General features: G+C 45.5%; 1 protein-coding gene across 2 annotated transcripts in view; it reads left to right on the plus strand.

Moving 5' to 3' along the window:
- Positions 1-20,160, plus strand: part of tbkbp1 (TBK1 binding protein 1) — a 28,650-nt gene that overhangs the window by 2,429 nt on the left and 6,061 nt on the right. The window contains exons 1-7 of one of the 2 annotated variants that reach the window (XM_078791277.1): positions 1,584-1,594; positions 10,236-10,482; positions 15,124-15,249; positions 16,277-16,381; positions 16,454-16,601; positions 18,564-18,766; positions 18,853-18,914. In XM_078791277.1, coding sequence (XP_078647403.1) covers positions 10,252-10,482; positions 15,124-15,249; positions 16,277-16,381; positions 16,454-16,601; positions 18,564-18,766; positions 18,853-18,914 — 875 coding nt within the window. In that variant the 5' untranslated portion in view covers positions 1,584-1,594; positions 10,236-10,251. Of the gene's footprint in view, positions 1-1,583; positions 1,595-10,235; positions 10,483-15,123; positions 15,250-16,276; positions 16,382-16,453; positions 16,602-18,563; positions 18,767-18,852; positions 18,915-20,160 lie in introns of those variants that run through there. The other variant, XM_058067552.2, reaches the window with a different exon arrangement.

Below are 20,160 nucleotides of genomic sequence, written 5' to 3' on the forward strand. Positions count from 1 at the left end.
GTTATGCTAGTATGCAGTTATGCTGGCATGCTGGTCTGCTAGTATGCTGGTATGCTAGTATGCTGGTATGCTAGTATGCTGGTATGCTAGTATGCTGGTATGCTAGTATGCTATTCTAGTCAGCTCCAGGAAGGTTTAATGGTTTTCTATCCATGTGGTTTATCCAAGCACATTCATGATAACATGTCATATTTACGTACACACATAGAAAGCATCAAAAACAAAAAACGCAGCAGCAGCGATGGCAGCAGCTCCCGTATGTAGCGTTAGCTTTCGCTAGTGGCCTGAGCCATTGTGAGCGAGTGTGTGGCGAAGCTAGTCGCGTGACAAAGCTAGTCGCTAGCCGGTGTGGTGTGGTGATGTGTCACTCCACCAGGAAAGTAGTTCCGGGGCGTAACGATGGTAATAAGAATCATAAGAAGAATGTGGCAGGAGGAGGTTTTCCAGGTTTTCCAGGTTTTCCATGTGCGTCCATGACGGGCATCCTTAGCTATCTCCTTAGACGTGTTTCATCTCTAGAAGGCACGGAATCCTTGTGTCTCATTTAAGGGTTGTGGATGATGGGCAAAATACGCCCCCAAAAAGTGCTCTGTCCCTTTAAATTGTTGCACATGCGTCCCTGATTGGAGTAAGCGTGGACACGCCCGTATTGTACGTAGCGTTATATTTAGCAGCAGCTAGTGATGATGAGGAGGACACTTTCCCAGTGGATCCTCGGAACCTCCAGGAGGTTCTGGTGTTGTTAGCGCCACCGCTAGCCATCTTGGAGGAGACATGTTTTATTTAGTTGTGGGGGCGTTGGGGGGTGTAGTGACCCCATGAAGGCGAGATTTGTCACCTAAGCAGCAGTTTTATCGCCTGTGTTGTTGTTTGGCGGCCATGTTTGCTGCCTGGTAGGCGTGGCCTTCAGCATACATGTGATCTCTTACGTGTCACTTTCCAGCATCGGGTTGCTACGCTTTGCTGTGATGTGCTCTGTCTATTTAATACGGGGCGCACGGGGCTCGACGCTCGGGGGAGGGGGGGGGTCGATAGCTGAGCTGTCACACGGGAATATGAGGTCATTTATCTCAATCGGCAGCGTCGTCACCGCTGGGCATCGCAATCGCACACATGCACAGCTAACTCCATTTCCCTCCATTGTGTTTGTGTTCGATACCCAGGCTGTGCTTGTCTGCGCCGCGTGCTTCCACCGCCATACCACACAGACCCCCCCCCCAGTATTGGCTTCCTTCCCGATAACCGGGCAGCACAAGTCAGCACACATCTGGCGTCATGAAGAAACACAACAGAAGTCATGAACATCACCATTAGCCGCAGTTTGAGCCTGGAACAGACCATCATAGCGTCCTGTGTTTTCCTCTGCCAGCAGCCTGGATGCGGCCCTCGGGGGCCAAAACCTTTTTGTCTTAGTTAGCAAAGACGCAGCCAGGTGTCCCTCCCGAGCGTCCGCCCACACAATCAGGATTCTCACGGTGCCGAGCAAAACTGCTGAGACACGGCGTCCACCCTCTTTTGGTGGTTGGAGATCAACAACCTCCCTCCAGGAGGCCGAGTGGGACGACGCTAACAATAATGTTCAAATCCCATCCAGGTTGGAAGCAAGTGTCCTATGTCCTTTAGGTCATATTCGCTATCATTGTGTCCGCCATATTGGCTAATAGGAGTGTAAAGGTGACTATAGGGCTGCTATTTCATGGCTAGAGGGCATCAATCCTGTAAAAAAATGATTTTATGTCTTGGTTTCGCTTATTAAGTCTGTTATATTGGCTATATTGGGTACATACTGGGGACTGTAGGGGTGTTAGTTCATGTCTAGAGGGCTCAATTCATTTTAAAAATCCTACTTGAAAAGTTGTAAACAGATTTTATGTCTTAAATGTCTTATAGGGGTGTTACTCCATGTCTAGAGGGCTCTAATAATGTTGAAAATCATATTTTAGAAGATTGTAAACAGGTTTTTTAATGTCTTATTTTCATATTATGTCTACTATATTGGGTAATAATAGTGTAAAAGTGACTGTAGGGGTGTTATTTCAAGTCCACAGGGCTCTAATAATGTTAAAAACCATATTTAGAAGGTCATAAATGCTTAGGGTTTTAGTTAGGGTTATGTCTTCAATGTCTTATTTTCTGTATTGGCTGATAGGCGTGTAAAGGTCACTATAGGGGTGTTATTTCATATCTAGAGGGCTCTAATTATTTCAATAACCATATTTTGCAGGTTGTAAACAATTTTGCTATGTTTGTTGTCTCTTATTATGTAAATTCTATTGGCTAATCGGAGTATAAAGGTGACTATAGGGGTGCTATTGTATGTTTGGAGGGCTCTCATTATTTTAATAACCATATGTTGCAGGTTGTAAACATGTTTTCTATGTTTGTTGTCTCTTATTATGCCAATTGTATTGGCTAATTGGAGTGTAAAGGTGACTATAGGGGTGCTATTGCATGTTTGGAGGGCTCTAATTATTTTAATAACCATATGTTGCAGGTTGTAAACAAGTTTTCTATGTTTGTTGTCTCTTATTATGCCAATTGTATTGGCTAATTGGAGTGTAAAGGTGACTATAGGGGTGCTATTGCATGTTTGGAGGGCTCTAATTATTTTAATAACCATATCTTGCAGGTTGTAAACAAGTTTTCTATGTTTGTTGTCTCATTATGTCAATTGTATTGGCTAATTGGAGTGTAAAGGTGACTATAGGGGTGCTATTGCATGTTTGGAGGGCTCTAATTATTTTAATAACCATATCTTGCAGGTTGTAAACAAGTTTTCTATGTTTGTTGTCTCTTATTATGCCAATTGTATTGGCTAATTGGAGTGTAAAGGTGACTATAGGGGTGCTATTGCATGTTTGGAGGGCTCTAATTATTTTAATAACCATATCTTGCAGGTTGTAAACAAGTTTTCTATGTTTGTTGTCTCTTATTATGCCAATTGTATTGGCTAATTGGAGTGTAAAGGTGACTATAGGGGTGCTATTGCATGTTTGGAGGGCTCTAATGTTAAAAAACGTTTTTCGAAGGTTGTAAACAGGTTTTCTAGCCTGGCGCAGGCTAACTTTAGGGACTTTAAGCACCGCTTGATGAGTTACGAGCCCGGTGAGTTCAGGTGCCTCCCAACGCCAGCTGAGCCCGGGCGGCACAACCTCCCGTCGCCATGGCAACCCGGAAAGAGGGCAAAGTACAAACAGTGAGCAGGTAGAAGACAAAGAAAAGATGCGAGGGAGGAAGCAAAGAATCTCCTGAAGGCTGAGCAACAAAGGAGAAGGTGAAAGGTGGAGGTTTTCCACACAATTACCAGGAGATCTTCTTTATGCGCGTCCACGTGGAGACCTTGAATGCAGCAAGAGTCATCACGTTGCCGTGCTTGTCGGAGGACACCTGGTCGCCTCGGAGACACATTCCCGCAGTGTCACGTGACCGCCGAATGCCTCCGCCCGCGCACGGCATTGAAGGATGCTTGAAGGTCCATGTCATGTGGTTGATCCAGCCGGAAGGAACCGAGCAGGAACCTACACCTCCTCCCCACAGGGGGCAGCAGAGTCCCAGAAGGACCCTCCCAATGATGGCGTTTTCCAATAACGGATGATGTCGTTAACCGCCTTCTCTCGTTGCTATTCGGCGCAATTTAGTTGGAAATGTCCGTTTCTGTCGGGGCGATCCGGCCTTCCCGCTGTCGGCTTACATAACCTGGCCAGAAGTGCTCAGACAAAAGCCGGAGAGAGTCCTCTCCTGGGAGAACTGCTCCTTCCTTTTTCCTGGCTGGCAAAAACCAGGTTACCCACTTGTGTCACGCTGCCGCCGCCGCCGCTTGCTGGACCGCTCGTGTTCCCCCGAGGATCGGCTAAATATATCCGCTCACATTCCAAGAAGGGTCCCAGAAGTGTTTTGTCACAGGATTTTCTTGTTGACGCTTCCGAAAAGATCTTGGGAGATGCTCACGGCTCAAATCCAGTACATAGAATATGGAATATGGAATATGGAATATGGGGTGTTCTTGATGTTACATCATTCCCGACATTGCTGCCCAAACTGCCTTTTCCGGCGGATATTCAACAGCATTCACGCATCATTCCGCCCCTAGTTGTTATTCAGCGTCATTCCCACACAATTCCAGTTGCCTTCTGGAGATGATGACAGTGAATGCCAACATTGTCTTTCTTTCCCGTCTTTGTCGTGGATGAACAATGGAAGTTGAAGAGAGAAGGGGAGTTATCGGAGCCGAGTCTCGTCTAATAATTACAAAGACATCTTTTCTCCTGTTGGGGTGCCATGGGTGGACGGTCCCGGTACGTGGTCCCCGTCAATATGGCCGATGGACCCTATGGAGTCTATGTCTGCCCCCCGCCCCCGTTTGCCTTTATTTTGGTCCCGCCTACTGCTCCGTTGCCGCTTTTAATCCCACACGTCAGCGCTCGATAAAGACTCAGCAGGCTGAGGGAAGACTGGGGACTCGGGTCACCATGGTTACGACCATAATGGTGGACGGGAACAAAAAGCAGTCGCCTGGCGTTTGCGCACCGCCGGTCTTGTGTTGTATGGTCACACGCGTGTCTGAAAACACGCCAAACAAAGTTCCTGGCAAAAGATGGAAAACATCTCCGACGAGTACGATGCGGTTAGACCCCTCCCCCTTGGACGCCACTTCCTGTCCCCTCCACACGCACCTCAACGCAGACGAGCGAGGGAACCAAATGATGTCCTTCACCAAGGACACTCATCACAGAGAATGCAAACACTTAAACACAACGTGCAGGTGCAGCAACTACACACACACACACACACACACACACACACACACACGCACACACACTTTAGCTCCTTTAACAAGCTCTCCATGATGGCGTACACGCTGTTCCCATGATGCCCTGCTCTGCTTTATGGTGTGTCCTGTCTGATCCCAGGCTGGAAGCGTGGATTCACTTCATGAGGTCGTAGCCACAGACTTTATTTTGAAAGGGAGGAGCTCTGGAATGTAAAAACCTTGTGATCTGGTGATCTACTTAATGCGTCCACTATACTTATATACACCATAAATCCACTATACTTATATACACCATAAATCCACTATACTTATATACACCATAAATCCACTATACTTATATACACCATATATACATTATACTTATATACACCATATATCCACTATACTTATATACACCATATATCCACTATACTTATATACACCATATATCCACTATACTTATATACACCATAAATCCACTATATATACACCATATATACACTATACTTATATACATCATATATCCACTATACTTATATACACCATATATCCACTATACTTATATACACCATATATCCACTATACTTATATACACCATAAATCCACTATATATACACCATATATACACTATACTTATATACATCATATATCCACTATACTTATATACATCATATATCCACTATACTTATATACACCATATATACACTATACTTATATACACCATATATCCACTATACTTATATACACCATATATCCAGTATACTTATATACACCATAAATCCACTATATATACACCATATATACACTATACTTATATACATCATATATCCACTATACTTATATACACCATATATCCACTATACTTATATACACCATATATCCACTATACTTATATACACCATAAATCCACTATATATACACCATATATACACTATACTTATATACATCATATATCCACTATACTTATATACATCATATATCCACTATACTTATATACACCATATATACACTATACTTATATACACCATATATCCACTATACTTATATACACCATATATCCAGTATACTTATATACACCATAAATCCACTATATATACACCATATATACACTATACTTATATACACCATATATCCACTATACTTTTATACACCATAAATCCACTATATATACACCATATATACACTATACTTATATACACCATATACAGTGAAGAAAATAAGTATTTGAACACCCTGCTATTTTGCTATTTCTCCCACTTAGAAATCATGGAGGGGTCTGAAATTTTCATCGTAGGTGCATGTCCACTGTGAGAGAGATAAACTAAAAAGAAAAATCCAGAAATCACAATGCATGATTTTTTAACAATTTATTTGTGTGATACAGCTGCAAATAAGTATTTGAACACCTGTGTATCATCTAGAATTCTGACCCTGAAAGACCTGTTAGTCTGCCCATTAGAAGTCCACCTGCACTCCATGTATCATCCTGAATCAGATGCACCTGTTTGAGGTCGTTAGCTGCATAAAGACACCTGTCCACCCCATACAATCAGTAAGACTTTAACTTGTAACATGGCGAAGACCAAAGAGCTGTCCAAAGACACCAGAGACAAAATTGTACACCTCCACAAGGCTGGAAAGGGCTACGGAGCAATTACCAAGCAGCTTGGTGAAAAAAGGTCCACTGTTGGAGCTATCATTAGAAAATGGAAGAAGCTAAACATGACGGTCAATCTCAATCGGAGTGGAGCCCCATGCAAGATATCACCTCGTGGGGTCTCAATGATTCTAAGAAAGGTGAGGAATCAGCCCAGAACTACACGACAGGACTTGGTCAATGACCTGAAAAGAGCTGGGACCACCGTTTCCAAGGTTACTGTAGGTAATACACTAAGACGTCATGATGTGAAATCATGCATGGCACGAAAGGTTCCCCTGCTTAAACCAGCACATGTCAAGGCCCGTCTTAAGTTTGCATATGACCATTTGGATGATACAGAGGAGTCATGGGAGAAAGTTTTATGGTCAGATGAGACCAAAATAGAACTTTTTGGTCATAATTCCAATAAGCGTGTTTGGAGGAAGAAGAATGAAGAGTACAATCCGAAGAACACCATCCCTACTGTGAAGCATGGGGGTGGTAGCATCATGCTTTGGGGGTGTTTTTCTGCACATGGGACAGGACGAGTGCACTGCATTAAAGAGAGGATGACTGGGGCCGTGTATTGTGAGATTTTGGGGAACAACCTCCTTCCCTCTGTCAGAGCATTGAAGATGGGTCGTGGCTGGGTCTTCCAACACGACAACGACCCGAAGCACACAGCCAGGAAAACCAAGGAGTGGCTCCGTAAGAAGCATATCAAGGTTCTAGCATGGCCCAGCCAGTCTCCAGACCTGAACCCAATCGAAAATCTTTGGAGGGAGCTCAAACTCCGTGTTTCTCAGCGACAGCCCAGAAACCTGACTGATCTAGAGAAGATCTGTGTGGAGGAGTGGGCCAAGATCCCTCCTGCAGTGTGTGCAAACCTGGTGAAAAACTACAGGAAACGTTTGACCTCTGTAATAGCAAACAAAGGCTACTGTACCAAATATTAACATTCATTTTCTCAGGTGTTCAAATACTTATTTGCAGCTGTATCACACAAATAAATTGTTAAAAAATCATGCATTGTGATTTCTGGATTTTTCTTTTTAGTTTATCTCTCTCACAGTGGACATGCACCTACGATGAAAATTTCAGACCCCTCCATGATTTCTAAGTGGGAGAAATAGCAAAATAGCAGGGTGTTCAAATACTTATTTTCTTCACTGTATCCACCATACTTATATCCACTATATGTATATACAGCATATATACACTATATCCACTATACTTATATACACCATATATCCACTGTACGTATATACACCATATATCCACTATACATATATCCACTATACTTATATACACCATAAATCCACTATATATCCACTATACTTATATACACCATATATTCACTGTACTTATATACACCATATATACATTATACTTATATACACTATATGTATATACAGCATATATATACACTATATCCACTATACTTATATACACCATATATCCACTATACTTATATACACCATGTATACATTATACTTATATACACCATATATCACTATACTTATATACAACATATATCCACTATACTTATATACACAATGTATACATTATACTTATATACACCATATATCACTATACTTATATACAGCGTATATCCACTATACTTATATACACCATATATCCACTATACTTATATACACCATAAATCTACTATATATCCACTATACATATATCCACCATATATCCATTCTAGATATATCCCCATGTCATTATCATTAAAGCTACACCCACACAGCCAACCCTTTCCAAGTGATTCCATGAAAAAAGGTACTAGGTCAGCTGTAGTCCAACCAGTAGTATCGGTATCATTTAGCACCAACGTCACAAACTCCACCTTCAGCTGCTCATGTTGGAGCCTTTGCAGCGTAGACAAAGCACAGAGTCAGACGTACGTCACAAGATGGATGAATGACAGGCAGGGAGGGGGGCGGGGAGGATGTTGGGGGGGGGGTGACACTTTTTCACGAGGAAAACAGATGAGGTGCCTGAAGAAGAAAAAGGAGGAGGAGGAGGCGCTGAGCCGAGAGGAGAACAGCAAGGCTCCTTCCTTCCTGCTCCTGTCATGAATCTCCCACATGGCACACACACACACATGCGCACACACACACACACACACACACACACACACACACACACGTCTGTGTGATGAATGATGGTGCTCCAGCAAAGCACAGCACAGCATTTGTTGTAAGGACACCACTGCTCTGTAATGTGTGTGTGTGTGTGTGTATGTGTGTGTATGTGTAATGTGTGTGTGTGTGATGTTTGGCTCCATGACGATTGTTCTATTTTCCCGTGTGTGTTCATGCGGCTGTGAAACAACATTTGACTGATTCGCTTAATAAGGTCAAAGAGCTGAGGGACGTATGGATCCACCAGATTAGATTAGCACATCCATACCGGTACTCTCTCGCTTTCTCTCTCTCTCTCTCGCTCGCTCGCTCACACACTCAAAATTCAGTGTCCTGCTAGCATGCTAATAGACTCTCAGCGTGTTGTTTCGGTGGCGAGCTGACGCACGGCATCATGGGAGCGTTTGGCACTCGCAGCTGTGACTTGCAGTCGCCAAACGTCCAGCTTGGCGGGAAGAGCCGCCGTTTGACCCCCCCCACCCCCATCTAGAAGGTGGCGAGCCAAACAGAGAGAAAGAGAGATAGAGAGAGAGCATGGTGAAGGAGAAGAAAAATCACATTGATAATGAAGACGGCGAGGAGCTAGCAAGGTTTAGCGTATGCTGACAACAGCGCCGCCATAAAACACAAGTTTGTTTTTGTAGCGTTTGTCCATTATTTGACATGATAGGGAACCTGCTTCCGGCCTTCTAAATAAAGTTTTTAACATGATTAGAGCCCTCAGGATGGGAAATTAATCTTGTCACCTTTACACTCCTATCATCAAATACGTACTGCATAAGACATATAAAAATAGAAAACCTGTTGACCACCTTCCAAATATGCTTTGAACATTATTAGAGCCCTCTAGGCGTAAAATAACACCCCTATAGTCACCTGTACCCTCCTTTTGCCCACAATAATAGCATAATAAGCATAGTAAGAGAAAATATGACATATAAGACATAAACAGGACTGCCTGCCGACAGGAAGTGACGTTGGGGGTTCAGAGTTGCCCTGTCAATAAAATCTTTATTTAACAAAAATGAGCTGACAAGTCCCAAAAAGGCCCAGAAGCGTGGGGACGCGGCCGGAAGTGACGACAGGAAGCTCTCAGGGATGCGAGCAAGCTAGCGGTCATCCGAACATCTCATTAAAGATCCGACATCGAACTGAAGACATTCCTGTTAACACTCGCAGATGAAGGGAACGTTTCCAATAAATGAGGGAAAGGGGGGCAGGGTGGAGGTCCAATCACAACCCTCGTTCCCCGGCTCCTTAAGAGCAGCGCCGGCCTTCCACATCCTGGCCAATCAGTGATGAAGACGTGGAGAAAGGCGCATATAGAAATAGCTGAGTGGGCGGCGGCTGACCGACCGCCACTCGGCAAGGCAGGAACGCTCGCTGGCAGTCAGCTGGCAGTTGTGTAACCCCGCCGCCCCCACACCCTGCCCCCGCCTCACGACATCACGGGTGCCAGCTGTCACTCTTGGCTCGTTAGGGGGACAGGATCAGAGCATGACATCAATCGATCAAACGCGGGTCATCGTCAGGCCAGAAGAATCACGCTGCAGGAAACCACTTTCACTTTCACTTTCAGAGCCCAGAGACATCAAGGAGGGGGGGGGGGGGGGGTGCGGGTGTCCCAGTGTGTCCATCCCAAGTTTTGTTTGCGCCGACTTGAAAGCCGCGCTGTTAATATTTCATGTGTGTGCAGGTTGAGGCCGAGCGCCATGCAGTCTCTGTTTGGCGGCGAGCTGGGGCTGCTGGGAGGGGCCGGCGACGGCGGGGGCCTGAAGGAGGACGGCGTGTCGTGGCGCTCGCCGCCCCTCCCGTCCGACGACGTCTACTCGGCCTCCCACTTCGCCCTGATCGCCGCCTACCAGGACATCAAGACCCGCCTGGGCGGCCTGGAGCGCGAGAACAGCAGCATCAAGCGGAAGCTGAAAATCTACGAGATCAAGGTGACGCCCCGCCCCCCTTTTTTGGTCTTTGGTAGCAACAAGCTGTTTGTCTTTGAAAGGTCCACTCGGTGTGAACGCTTTCTATTTTTACCGAGGCGCCGCCGCCGCCGCTCAAAAGGATAAAAGCCGGCCGACCGCGGGGAATAAATCTCGAAGACTTGTTTTTAGTCGGGCCATCCATCACGCTCTCTGCTCTAAGTCGGCTCAGGGTCGCGCCGATATCACGCGTAGATATAAACAAAGAGGTAGTCACATGACTCACCGGCCTTGTTGAATCAGCGGTGACTCATCCATCACAAGTCCTTCCCAACTCGCTCACGCTCTCCCATTATTCTTATTACACGGAAGCAGACACGTATTAGCGGGAGTAGCACGCCGCCGCGCAGGCTAGCGCTGGAGGGCGCCGATTCCCGACCGCCGTGTCGACCACAGGTGCTAAAAATAAGCCGGTAATCTCCTGGATGCCGGCAGCTCTGAAATGATCCAATTTGACTTGATTGCTCCCACGACCGTCACAACGCCGCCTCGCTTTTCGTTAGCCATTTCCTCCCAACGGTCCCACGTAAACCCGCACCAAATAATCCAGGTCTACTTCATCCGCGCCAGACAACCAAATCCATATTTATAGACAATAATTAGCTTTGCATGCAGAAAACAATGTCACATAATTATTAATGAGGGAAAAAAATGGCTCTGGAGGAAACGGTGAGGAGCGGCGAGGGAAAATTAATTTTTTTCTTGAACTCAATTAGGGGTCTCCTGATCCAATATGGATTGGATATCGGTTCGATATCAGCAAGTCATACCTGCTTTGAGGCGGTTGATTGGTTTCAGAGCCAACCGTGATGAGTCCAGGAAGTAGGATTCCTTTTTTTTAAAAACATTATTACGACCAACTAGAGATGAAATAATCATACATTTGACTCATTTTATTTACTCTCCTATTACCAAATATAGTCGACATGATAAGAGAAAATAAGACATAATATAGACTCACACGTGTTAGAATTGGGTAATTTCCACATTGCTGTTTTTCGGGTTCCGTCCAGTACTTCCTGTGGTGGCTATCGTCTCATCGACAACATTTTTCTCCTAAAATGTTGACTTTATTCTTGTAAAATTACTGCTGATTTTTCAATTTTTGCTGTTTTTTTTTTTTTTTTTTTACATATGGCCCGCGGGCCGTACTTTGGACACCCCTGATGTGCATACAGTATGTAGACGGATAATGTCAACATGTCTTCCTTGTGGAGAGAGGAGGGATTCAGGAGGGAAAGGAGCGTCATGAAATAGCGTGGGAAGGGAGGGGCAGAGCGTCAGGTGACCGACAGGCCGCAGGGGGGGCGTCGTGGAGGGCGTCAGCGAGGGCGCCTCGGGCCGCGTCTATGCCGCTCGCTCCAATGAAACAAACAAGCTGTCAGTGATCAATGCAGACGGCGTTTCTATGGCAACCGCCTACATGGATTTTAAAAAAGTGCGTGTGTGGAGGGGGGGGGGTGCAGGGGGGGGGCATCGTGCATGCACTGGAACAACATGAAGCAGGAGGTGTCCAAAGTTTTTTCCCCAAATAGAAGCAAAGTAGATGAGTGTCATATCTCACTTTGCTTTTATTTTAAAGGAGCTCTTTTGGACTCTGTCCAAGGTGCTGAAGTTGGAGCCGCTCTCTTTTTCCAGTTTCCGTTTCTTGGAGTCGAGACTTTTTTGGGGGCCCTCTGGGGGCTTCCGGGCTTTCAGTGTTTAACAGAGCAAAGGAAGAGTCTAAATGGAAAAAGGTAGTTAAGTCCTCCTCAAATGGATGCGGCGGCGAGCGAGAAAGCCCCCGAAGCCCGTGGAAGGCAGTCTAAATGCAAATGCAAATGTGCTGGTTTATGTTGAAAGGCTTACATAATGCTGTCATGTTGCTGAGTAACCACGCTTACGTACGGCGGCCGGACATCAAGTACAGCTCGCCTGTCTCATCTCCACACAATCAATCCTGATCAGGACCGGAAAACCACGAAAATCTGTTCAGAGTGGATGTGCTGCCTTGCAAATTTGAGGATCTTTGTTGGACCAAAAATATGTATCAATTATGTTGATGTTTTTGATGTTTGTAACAACGCAGGTTGTTGTTATGATAAGATGTAGCTCTCTTACGGCTTTCCGTGTGTTTGTAGTTGTGCCGTGTGAAGTGATGGTACTCCAACACGAGTAAAATGATCACAGAGCTCCATCAATGGACCACGCAGCGCTAATGTGTGAAGTCACACGTTAAGTTGAAACCACTTCGCACGCACACACAGGCCATGACTCCTCAGTACACCCCCGAACATATTGCAATCTGCTGCCGAGTGGAGCATCTTTATGTTATGCGAGTCCAGTGATGTTGCTAAACCAGGACTAAACTCCTGATGGTCTTAAGCTGCTGATTAGGCAAAGCTCTACTGCTGGATTTCACAAGAGCGCCCCCTTTTGATGGCTAACCAAGCGCTATCACTTTCCTCCCATCGAGTGTGTCCCTAGAAAGAGCAATGTAGCTGTCATATAGAGGATCTTTGACTAGCCTTTGTTCAATAGATCCTTAAACAGTTGAGCGCTTGCAGTGGTGATGAAAGGATGTGATGAGATGATGAGAGGATGAGGGGATGACATGAGAGGATGAAGTTATGGGATAAGAGGATGTGATCAGGTGATGAGTGGATAAGGTGATGACGGAATGAGGTGATGAAATGATGAGGGGATGACATGAGTGGATGAGGTGAGATGATGAGAGAATGAGGTGATGAGAGAATGAGGATGAGATGATGAAGTGATGAGAGAATGAAGTGATGAGAGAACAAAGTGATGAGAGGTTGAGGTGATGAGATGATGAGGATGAGATGATGAAGTGTTTAGATGATGAAGTGATGAGAGGATGAGGTGATGAGAGAATGAAGTGATGAGAGGATGAGGTGATGAGATGGGAGGATGTGATGAAATGATGAGGGGATGAAATGAGTGGATGAGGTGATGGGATGAAAAGATGTGAGATGATGAGAGAATGAGGTGATGAGAGAATGAGATGATGAAGTGATGAGAGAACGAAGTGATGAGAAGATGAGGTGATGAGAAGACAGGATGAGAGGTTGAAGTGATGAGAGGTTGAGGTGATGAGGATGAGAGGATGAGGTGATGAGAGAATGAAGTGATGAGAGGATGAGGTGACGAAAAGATGAGGTGATGAGAGGATGAGGCGATGAGGAGACGGGATGAGAGGTTGAAGTGATGAGATGTTGAGGTGATGAGATGATGAAGTAGTTCGATGATGAAGTGATGAGAGGATGAGGTGATGAGAGAATGAAGTGATGAGAGGATGAGGTGACAAGAAGATGAGGTGATGAGAGGAAGAGGCGATGAGGAGACGGGATGAGAGGTTGAAGTGATGAGATGTTGAGGTGATGAGATGATGAGGATGAGATGATCAAGTGGTTCGATGATGAAGTGATGAAAGGATGAGGTCACGAGAAGATGAAGTGATGAGAGGATGAGGTGACGAGAAGATGAGGTGATGAGAGGATGAGGTGACGAGAGAATGAAGTGACGAGAGGATGAGGTGACGAGAAGATGAGGTGATGAGAGGATGAGGTGACGAGAGAATGAAGTGATGAGAGGATGAGGTGACGAGAAGATGAGGTGATGAGAGGATGAGGTGACGAGAGAATGAAGTGATGAGAGGATGAGGTGACGAGAAGATGAGGTGATGAGAGGATGAGGTGACGAGAGGATGAGGTGATGAGAAGATGGGATGAGAGGATGAGGTGACGAGAGGATGAAGTGACGAGAGAATGAAGTGACGAGAGGATGAAGTGATGAGAGGATGAGGTGACGAGAGGATGAGGTGATGAGAGGATGAGGTGACGAGAAGATGAGGTGATGAGAGGATGAGGTGACGAGAGAATGAAGTGATGAGAGGATGAGGTGAGGAGAAGATGAGGTGACGAGAGGATGAGGTGATGAGAAGATGGGATGAGAGGATGAGGTGACGAGAGGATGAAGTGACGAGAAGATGAGGTGACGAGAGGATGAGGTGATGAGAGGATGAGGTGACGAGAAGATGGGATGAGAGGATGAGGTGACGAGAGGATGAGGTGACGAGAGGATGAGGTGACGAGAGGATGAGGTGATGAGAGGATGAGGTGATGAGAGGATGAGGTGACGAGAAGATGGGATGAGAGGATGAGGTGACGAGAGGATGAAGTGATGAGAGGATGAGGTGACGAGAGGATGAAGTGATGAGAGGATGAGGTGACGAGAGTATGAAGTGATGAGAGGATGAGGTGACGAGAAGATGAGGTGATGAGAGGATGAGGTGACGAGAGGATGAAGTGATGAGAGGATGAAGTGATGAGAGGATGAGGTGACGAGAGTATGAAGTGATGAGAGGATGAGGTGACGAGAAGATGAGGTGATGAGAGGATGAGGTGATGAGAGGATGAGGTGACGAGAAGATGAAGTGATGAGAGGATGAGGTGACGAGAAGATGAGGTGATGAGAGGATGAGGTGATGACATGACGAAAGGATGAGTGTCATCAGTGGAACGAGTGAAAGCGGAGCCCCCCCCACCGGCGGGTCAGCATAAATAAAGGTCGGGTATCTGAGTGCTGGTCTTTGTGTGTCTCCAGTTCCCGATGATCAGCGAGTTCGGGGAGGACACCAACTCCTACTGCTCCTTTGAGAGCAAGGAGACGGCGCTCCTCCACTCCGAGAACGACAACTTGCAGCAGAGAGTCAACATGCTGACTCACGAGGTGAGACCTTGACCCGCTGCTGAGGATTTAGTGCCAAACAGGAAGGATGCGGGATGGGAGAAGGGTGGAGCCAATAATCCGGAAAAGACAGAGGAAGGATGGAGGGAAGAAGGATGCAGGATGCAGCAAATACAGAAGGGATGCTAGAAAGATTGCAAGACGGGTGCAGGAGAAAAGGAGAAGCCGTGACGGAGAAAGGAGGTCAGAGGAATTCTCGGAGACGTGGAGGTGGAGAAAGATGGAGGAAGGATGTAGGAAGGTGACAGAAAAGGACGCAGGAAGTAAGTAGTCCAGCTAGGGGGCGTTGGAGGGCAAAGAAAAGGTCCAGAGGAGAGATGGAGGAAGGAAGGATGCGGATCGTCAGAGGACGGTTCAGGAAAGACAGGAAGGATGCAGGGAAGATGCGGGATGGATGCAGGACGTTCAGATGCTGGAAAGACTGCAGGAAGATGGATGCAGGAGAACCAGAGAAGCCGTGACGGAGAAAGGAGGTCAGAAGGATGAGGAGGGCTGGAGAGAGGAGGGCTGGAGAAAGGATGCAGGAAGATGGATGCAGGAGAACCGGAGAAGCCGTGACGGAGAAAGGAGGTCAGAAGGATGAGGAGGGCTGGAGAAAGGATGCAGGAAGTGAAGACTGCAGGAAGCCAATAGTACAGCTAGGGGGCGGTAGAGGGCAAAGAAAAGAGATGACGAGCATCCAAGGCCATGCAGTGACAAGGAGATGAAGTAAAGAGGTTCTGAGCGTGCTCCGTGGGGGGCACAGGCCCCGCCCCCAACACCCAAACTCAGGTGTTTATTTAGGAGAAGTCGGCCATGTTGATGAGATGTGTTAAAGTGGCGGTGCTGCAAACAAGGCGGAGCATCAGGGAGTTGCTTTAGTGATGATTATGAAGATGTCCTCCATGGAACGCTTACACAACCGCGCTCCTGGCCTCCTTGTTCGTCACGCTGCTGCTTCTTCCTGTCGGCGGGCTGCTGGGGACGTTGGCGTAACGTAAGAAGCCTTTCATTGTCGTTTGTCTCACAGCTGCAGAAGAGGAAGGAGCGAGAGGAGCAGCTGGAGGACGTGATCCAGGCCTACGAGAAGATCCACATGGAGAAGAGCAACCTCCAGCGGGACCTGGACAAGATGGTGCCACGCCTCGGCACGTTCACGCTCGCTTGTCACTTGTTCTTGCTGATCATGTGACCCGTGTGCTTCCAGAGCGGCCTGGTGGAGAAGCACGTGGAGCGCATCCTGGGCCTGGAGGCCGCCCTCAGGCAGCGGGACAACTCCCTGCACAAGCTCAACATGCATCTGCACAGCAAAGACGTTCAATACCTGCAGCTGCACGCCGGCCCCGACGGACACAGTGAGCGCGCCGCCGCGACACAAAGAAACGCCTATCTGCGTTCTACGCCGCTTGAAGGAGGGGCGGGGCCAGGGTCGACGTAGAATGGGTGACATTTTAGTGCAGATCTGGATCACCAACCACCCAACTGGTGATGTCATCCTCCTCGAACCAGGAAGTATCCTGCCTATGAGACATAAACGGTTTACCACCTTCTAAACACACCTTTTACCATTAGAGCCCTCTCGACATGAAATAACACCCCCATAGTGACATTTACATTCCCATTACCCAACATAGTAGACGTAATAAGAGATACAAAACATGTTTAAAAACACATTTAAAAGGTCATAAACAGATTTCCTATGTCTTATTTTCTCTTATGTCTACTATATTGACTAATGGGGGATAAAGGTGACTATAGGGGTGTTATTTCATGTCTAGAAGGCTCTAATAATGTTAAAAAACACATTTGAAAAGGTCATAAACAGATTTTCTATGTCTTATTTTCTCTTATTATGTATACTATATTGGGTAATCGCTGACTATAGGGGTGTTATTTCACGTATCGAGGGCTCTAATAATAAAACTTTAGTTAGAGGGTGGAAAAACAGTTTTTCTTATTTTCTCTTATTATGTCTACTATATTGGCTAATAGGGGGATAAAGGTGACTATAGGGGTGTTGTTTCATGTCTATAGGGCTCTAATGTTAAAAAACACATATAGAAGGTAAAACACAGATTTTCTGTCTTATTTTCTCTTATGTCTTATATATTGGGTAATGGGGGATAAAGGTGACTATAGGGGTGTTATTTCATGTCTAGAAGGCTCTAATGTTAAAAAAACACATATAGAAGGTAAAACACAGATTTGTCTTATGTCTTATTTTCTCTTATGATGTCTGCTATATTGGGTAATGGGGGATAAAGGTGACTATAGGGGTGTTATTTCATGTCCAGATGTCCAGATAATGTAAGAAAAACACATAGACGGACATAAACAGATTTTCTGTCTTATTTTCTCTTATGTCTTATATATTGGGTAATGGGGGATAAAGGTGACTATAGGGGTGTTATTTCATGTCTAGAAGGCTCTAATGTTAAAAAAACACATATAGAAGGTAAAACACAGATTTGTCTTATGTCTTATTTTCTCTTATGATGTCTGCTATATTGGGTAATGGGGGATAAAGGTGACTATAGGGGTGTTATTTCATGTCCAGATGTCCAGATAATGTAAGAAAAACACATAGACGGACATAAACAGATTTTCTGTCTTATTTTCTCTTATTATGTATACTATATTGGGTATTAGCTGACTATAGGGGTGTTATTTCACGTATCGAGAGCTCTAATAAAACTGTAGTTAGAAGGTGGTAAACAGTTTTTCTATGTCTTATATTGTCTTATTATGTGTACTATATTGTGTAATAGAAGTGTAAAGGTGACTATAGGGGTGCCATGTGACGTGCAGAGGGCTCTAATAATGTTATAAATTGTATTTAGAAGGTTGTAAACAGGTTTTCTCGGCTGGTCATGGTGGAGTGTGGAAGCGATGAGGAGTCCATGCTAAGGTCACATCCGACACGTAAAGCTACGATGTCGTATCTCGTCCTGGAATGTGTTCCCGGAAAAAAAAAACAAGGGCTGGCGGTGGTCTCTCATCGCGGTCTCTCATCGCTGCTTCTCTTCCATCTCGAATCCAATCCATCCATCTGGCGCCAAAGTGTGTCAGATGAGGTCACCTTCGTTCTAGCTCTTTGGACACCGTGTTCCTCTGTTCCTCCGTTGCCCCGCCTCCCCCATCACACATCAACAAACGAGCTGCTGAGTGGATTGCTATCATCCTGACTTCACACAAAAAAGCTGCAGCCTGTTTCTCCCGTCTGTGGGAGACGGGAGCGACCACCATTGTCATCCTTTTGTCAGTAATGGCGCCGCCCAATACTTCTGTCCCATGTTTGTCCTCCTCTGTCCCGGCAGTGCTGGACTGTCCCGCCATGACGCTCCAGAGCTCACGCAGCCTGGACACGCTCTCCGACCTGAAGGTGCAGCGCCTGGAGGCGGAGCTAGAGGGGGCACGGCACGAAGCCCAGGGGGCGTGCCAGCGGGAGGAGGAGCTGAAGGCGCAGTGCGAGCGCCTGAAGGAGGAGATGAGGCAGCTGCAGGGCGGCCAGCGGGACAGGGTGAGGGGGGCGGGGCGGAACTGACGAAGGACCAATCATCTTCTTACTTTCACTCCCGTCGCTCATTTGATGCTCTGCCTTGGCAGGAGATCTCCTCCCCCTGCAAGCAGTGCGATGTGGAGTGGATCAAGAAGGTGGGAGACGAGCAGTAAGTTGGGGGGCGGGGGCGGGGGGGCATGGATGACCAAAAGTGAAAAAAAGGTTATTTTCCGTGACAAAAATGATTCATCATTTAAAAAAAAAATAAAAATCCTTTTCATCAAAAATAAAATTCTATATAAAAATAATATTAAAAATTTTTAAATGTGTGAAGTTTTTTGAAATTTTTTTTTATTTTTGAAAAAATAACCACTTTTCGCATTTTAAAAATTCTACTTCATTACTTATTTTTTTTGGTAATAACATACATTTTTATGGATGTCTAATAATTGGACCTCATCATTTAATTATGAAAAAACAACAATGGATTTTTTAAATACTGTATACATTTTTTTATGAGATTTTTTCCACAGAAAAAATTAGGTGACAAAAAACGTGTTAATATTATTATGTTTTTTTGTTTTTTCTAAATAAATTCTAAATGTTTATTGTGCATGAGATATGTTTTCTGTGGAAAAAAGTCTATTTTTGGTGATAAAAACTAATATAATATATAATAAATAATATATACTATAAATACTATAAATATATACTATAAATAAATCAATACTGAATAAATAAATACTATAAATATACGTATATACATACAGGAATATATACTATAATCAAAGCGGATGACAACATTTGGTGAAGAACCAAAAGAAGAGAAACCGCAGCCACCAGGGCCCACCAGGGCCCACCAGGGCCCACCAGGGCCCACCAGGGCCCACCACGGGTGACTCCCACACAGCCAAAACCGAGGCCAGTTTCGGCGTGCAGCAAAGTGAAAGTAAGAGAAGGAGGGCGGAGATCATGCGGTTGCGTCTCGTCTTTCTTTCCAGACCTCCGTCACCGTTTGGTTTTACTCACACTTTCAGTTCCTCCCACTGAAGCCCCCCCAATGTCTTCTTAGAATTTGGAGCATTTAGTGTAAATAGTCACAGATACTTTTTTACATATGTTTCATATTGGCATGGCCCCATTGTAGGACCTGGAACTTTGGCCCCAAAAGTGGAAATAGAAGAAGTGATGTTCCAGGAATAAAGTCAAAATATGAAGACAAAAAGGCCACAATTTTAGGAGAATAAACTGGAAATGTTATGAATAAACGCTGAAGGTCACCGCCCCATGAGGCCGTCAGGACCACATCATCTGTTGAGATGAGACCCTAAGGCCCCCAAATTGGGTGGGGGCCACAGGCTGGACTTACTGCTGGCGATGCCAAGCAGGCTCCTGCTTTGGTTGTACGAGGACCC

The sequence above is a fragment of the Doryrhamphus excisus genome, linkage group LG6, assembly GCF_037039965.1.
Source record: "Doryrhamphus excisus strain RoL-2023G ecotype Guam linkage group LG6, RoL_Dexc_Guam_v1.1, whole genome shotgun sequence".
Taxonomy (NCBI): Eukaryota; Metazoa; Chordata; class Actinopteri; order Syngnathiformes; family Syngnathidae; genus Doryrhamphus; species Doryrhamphus excisus.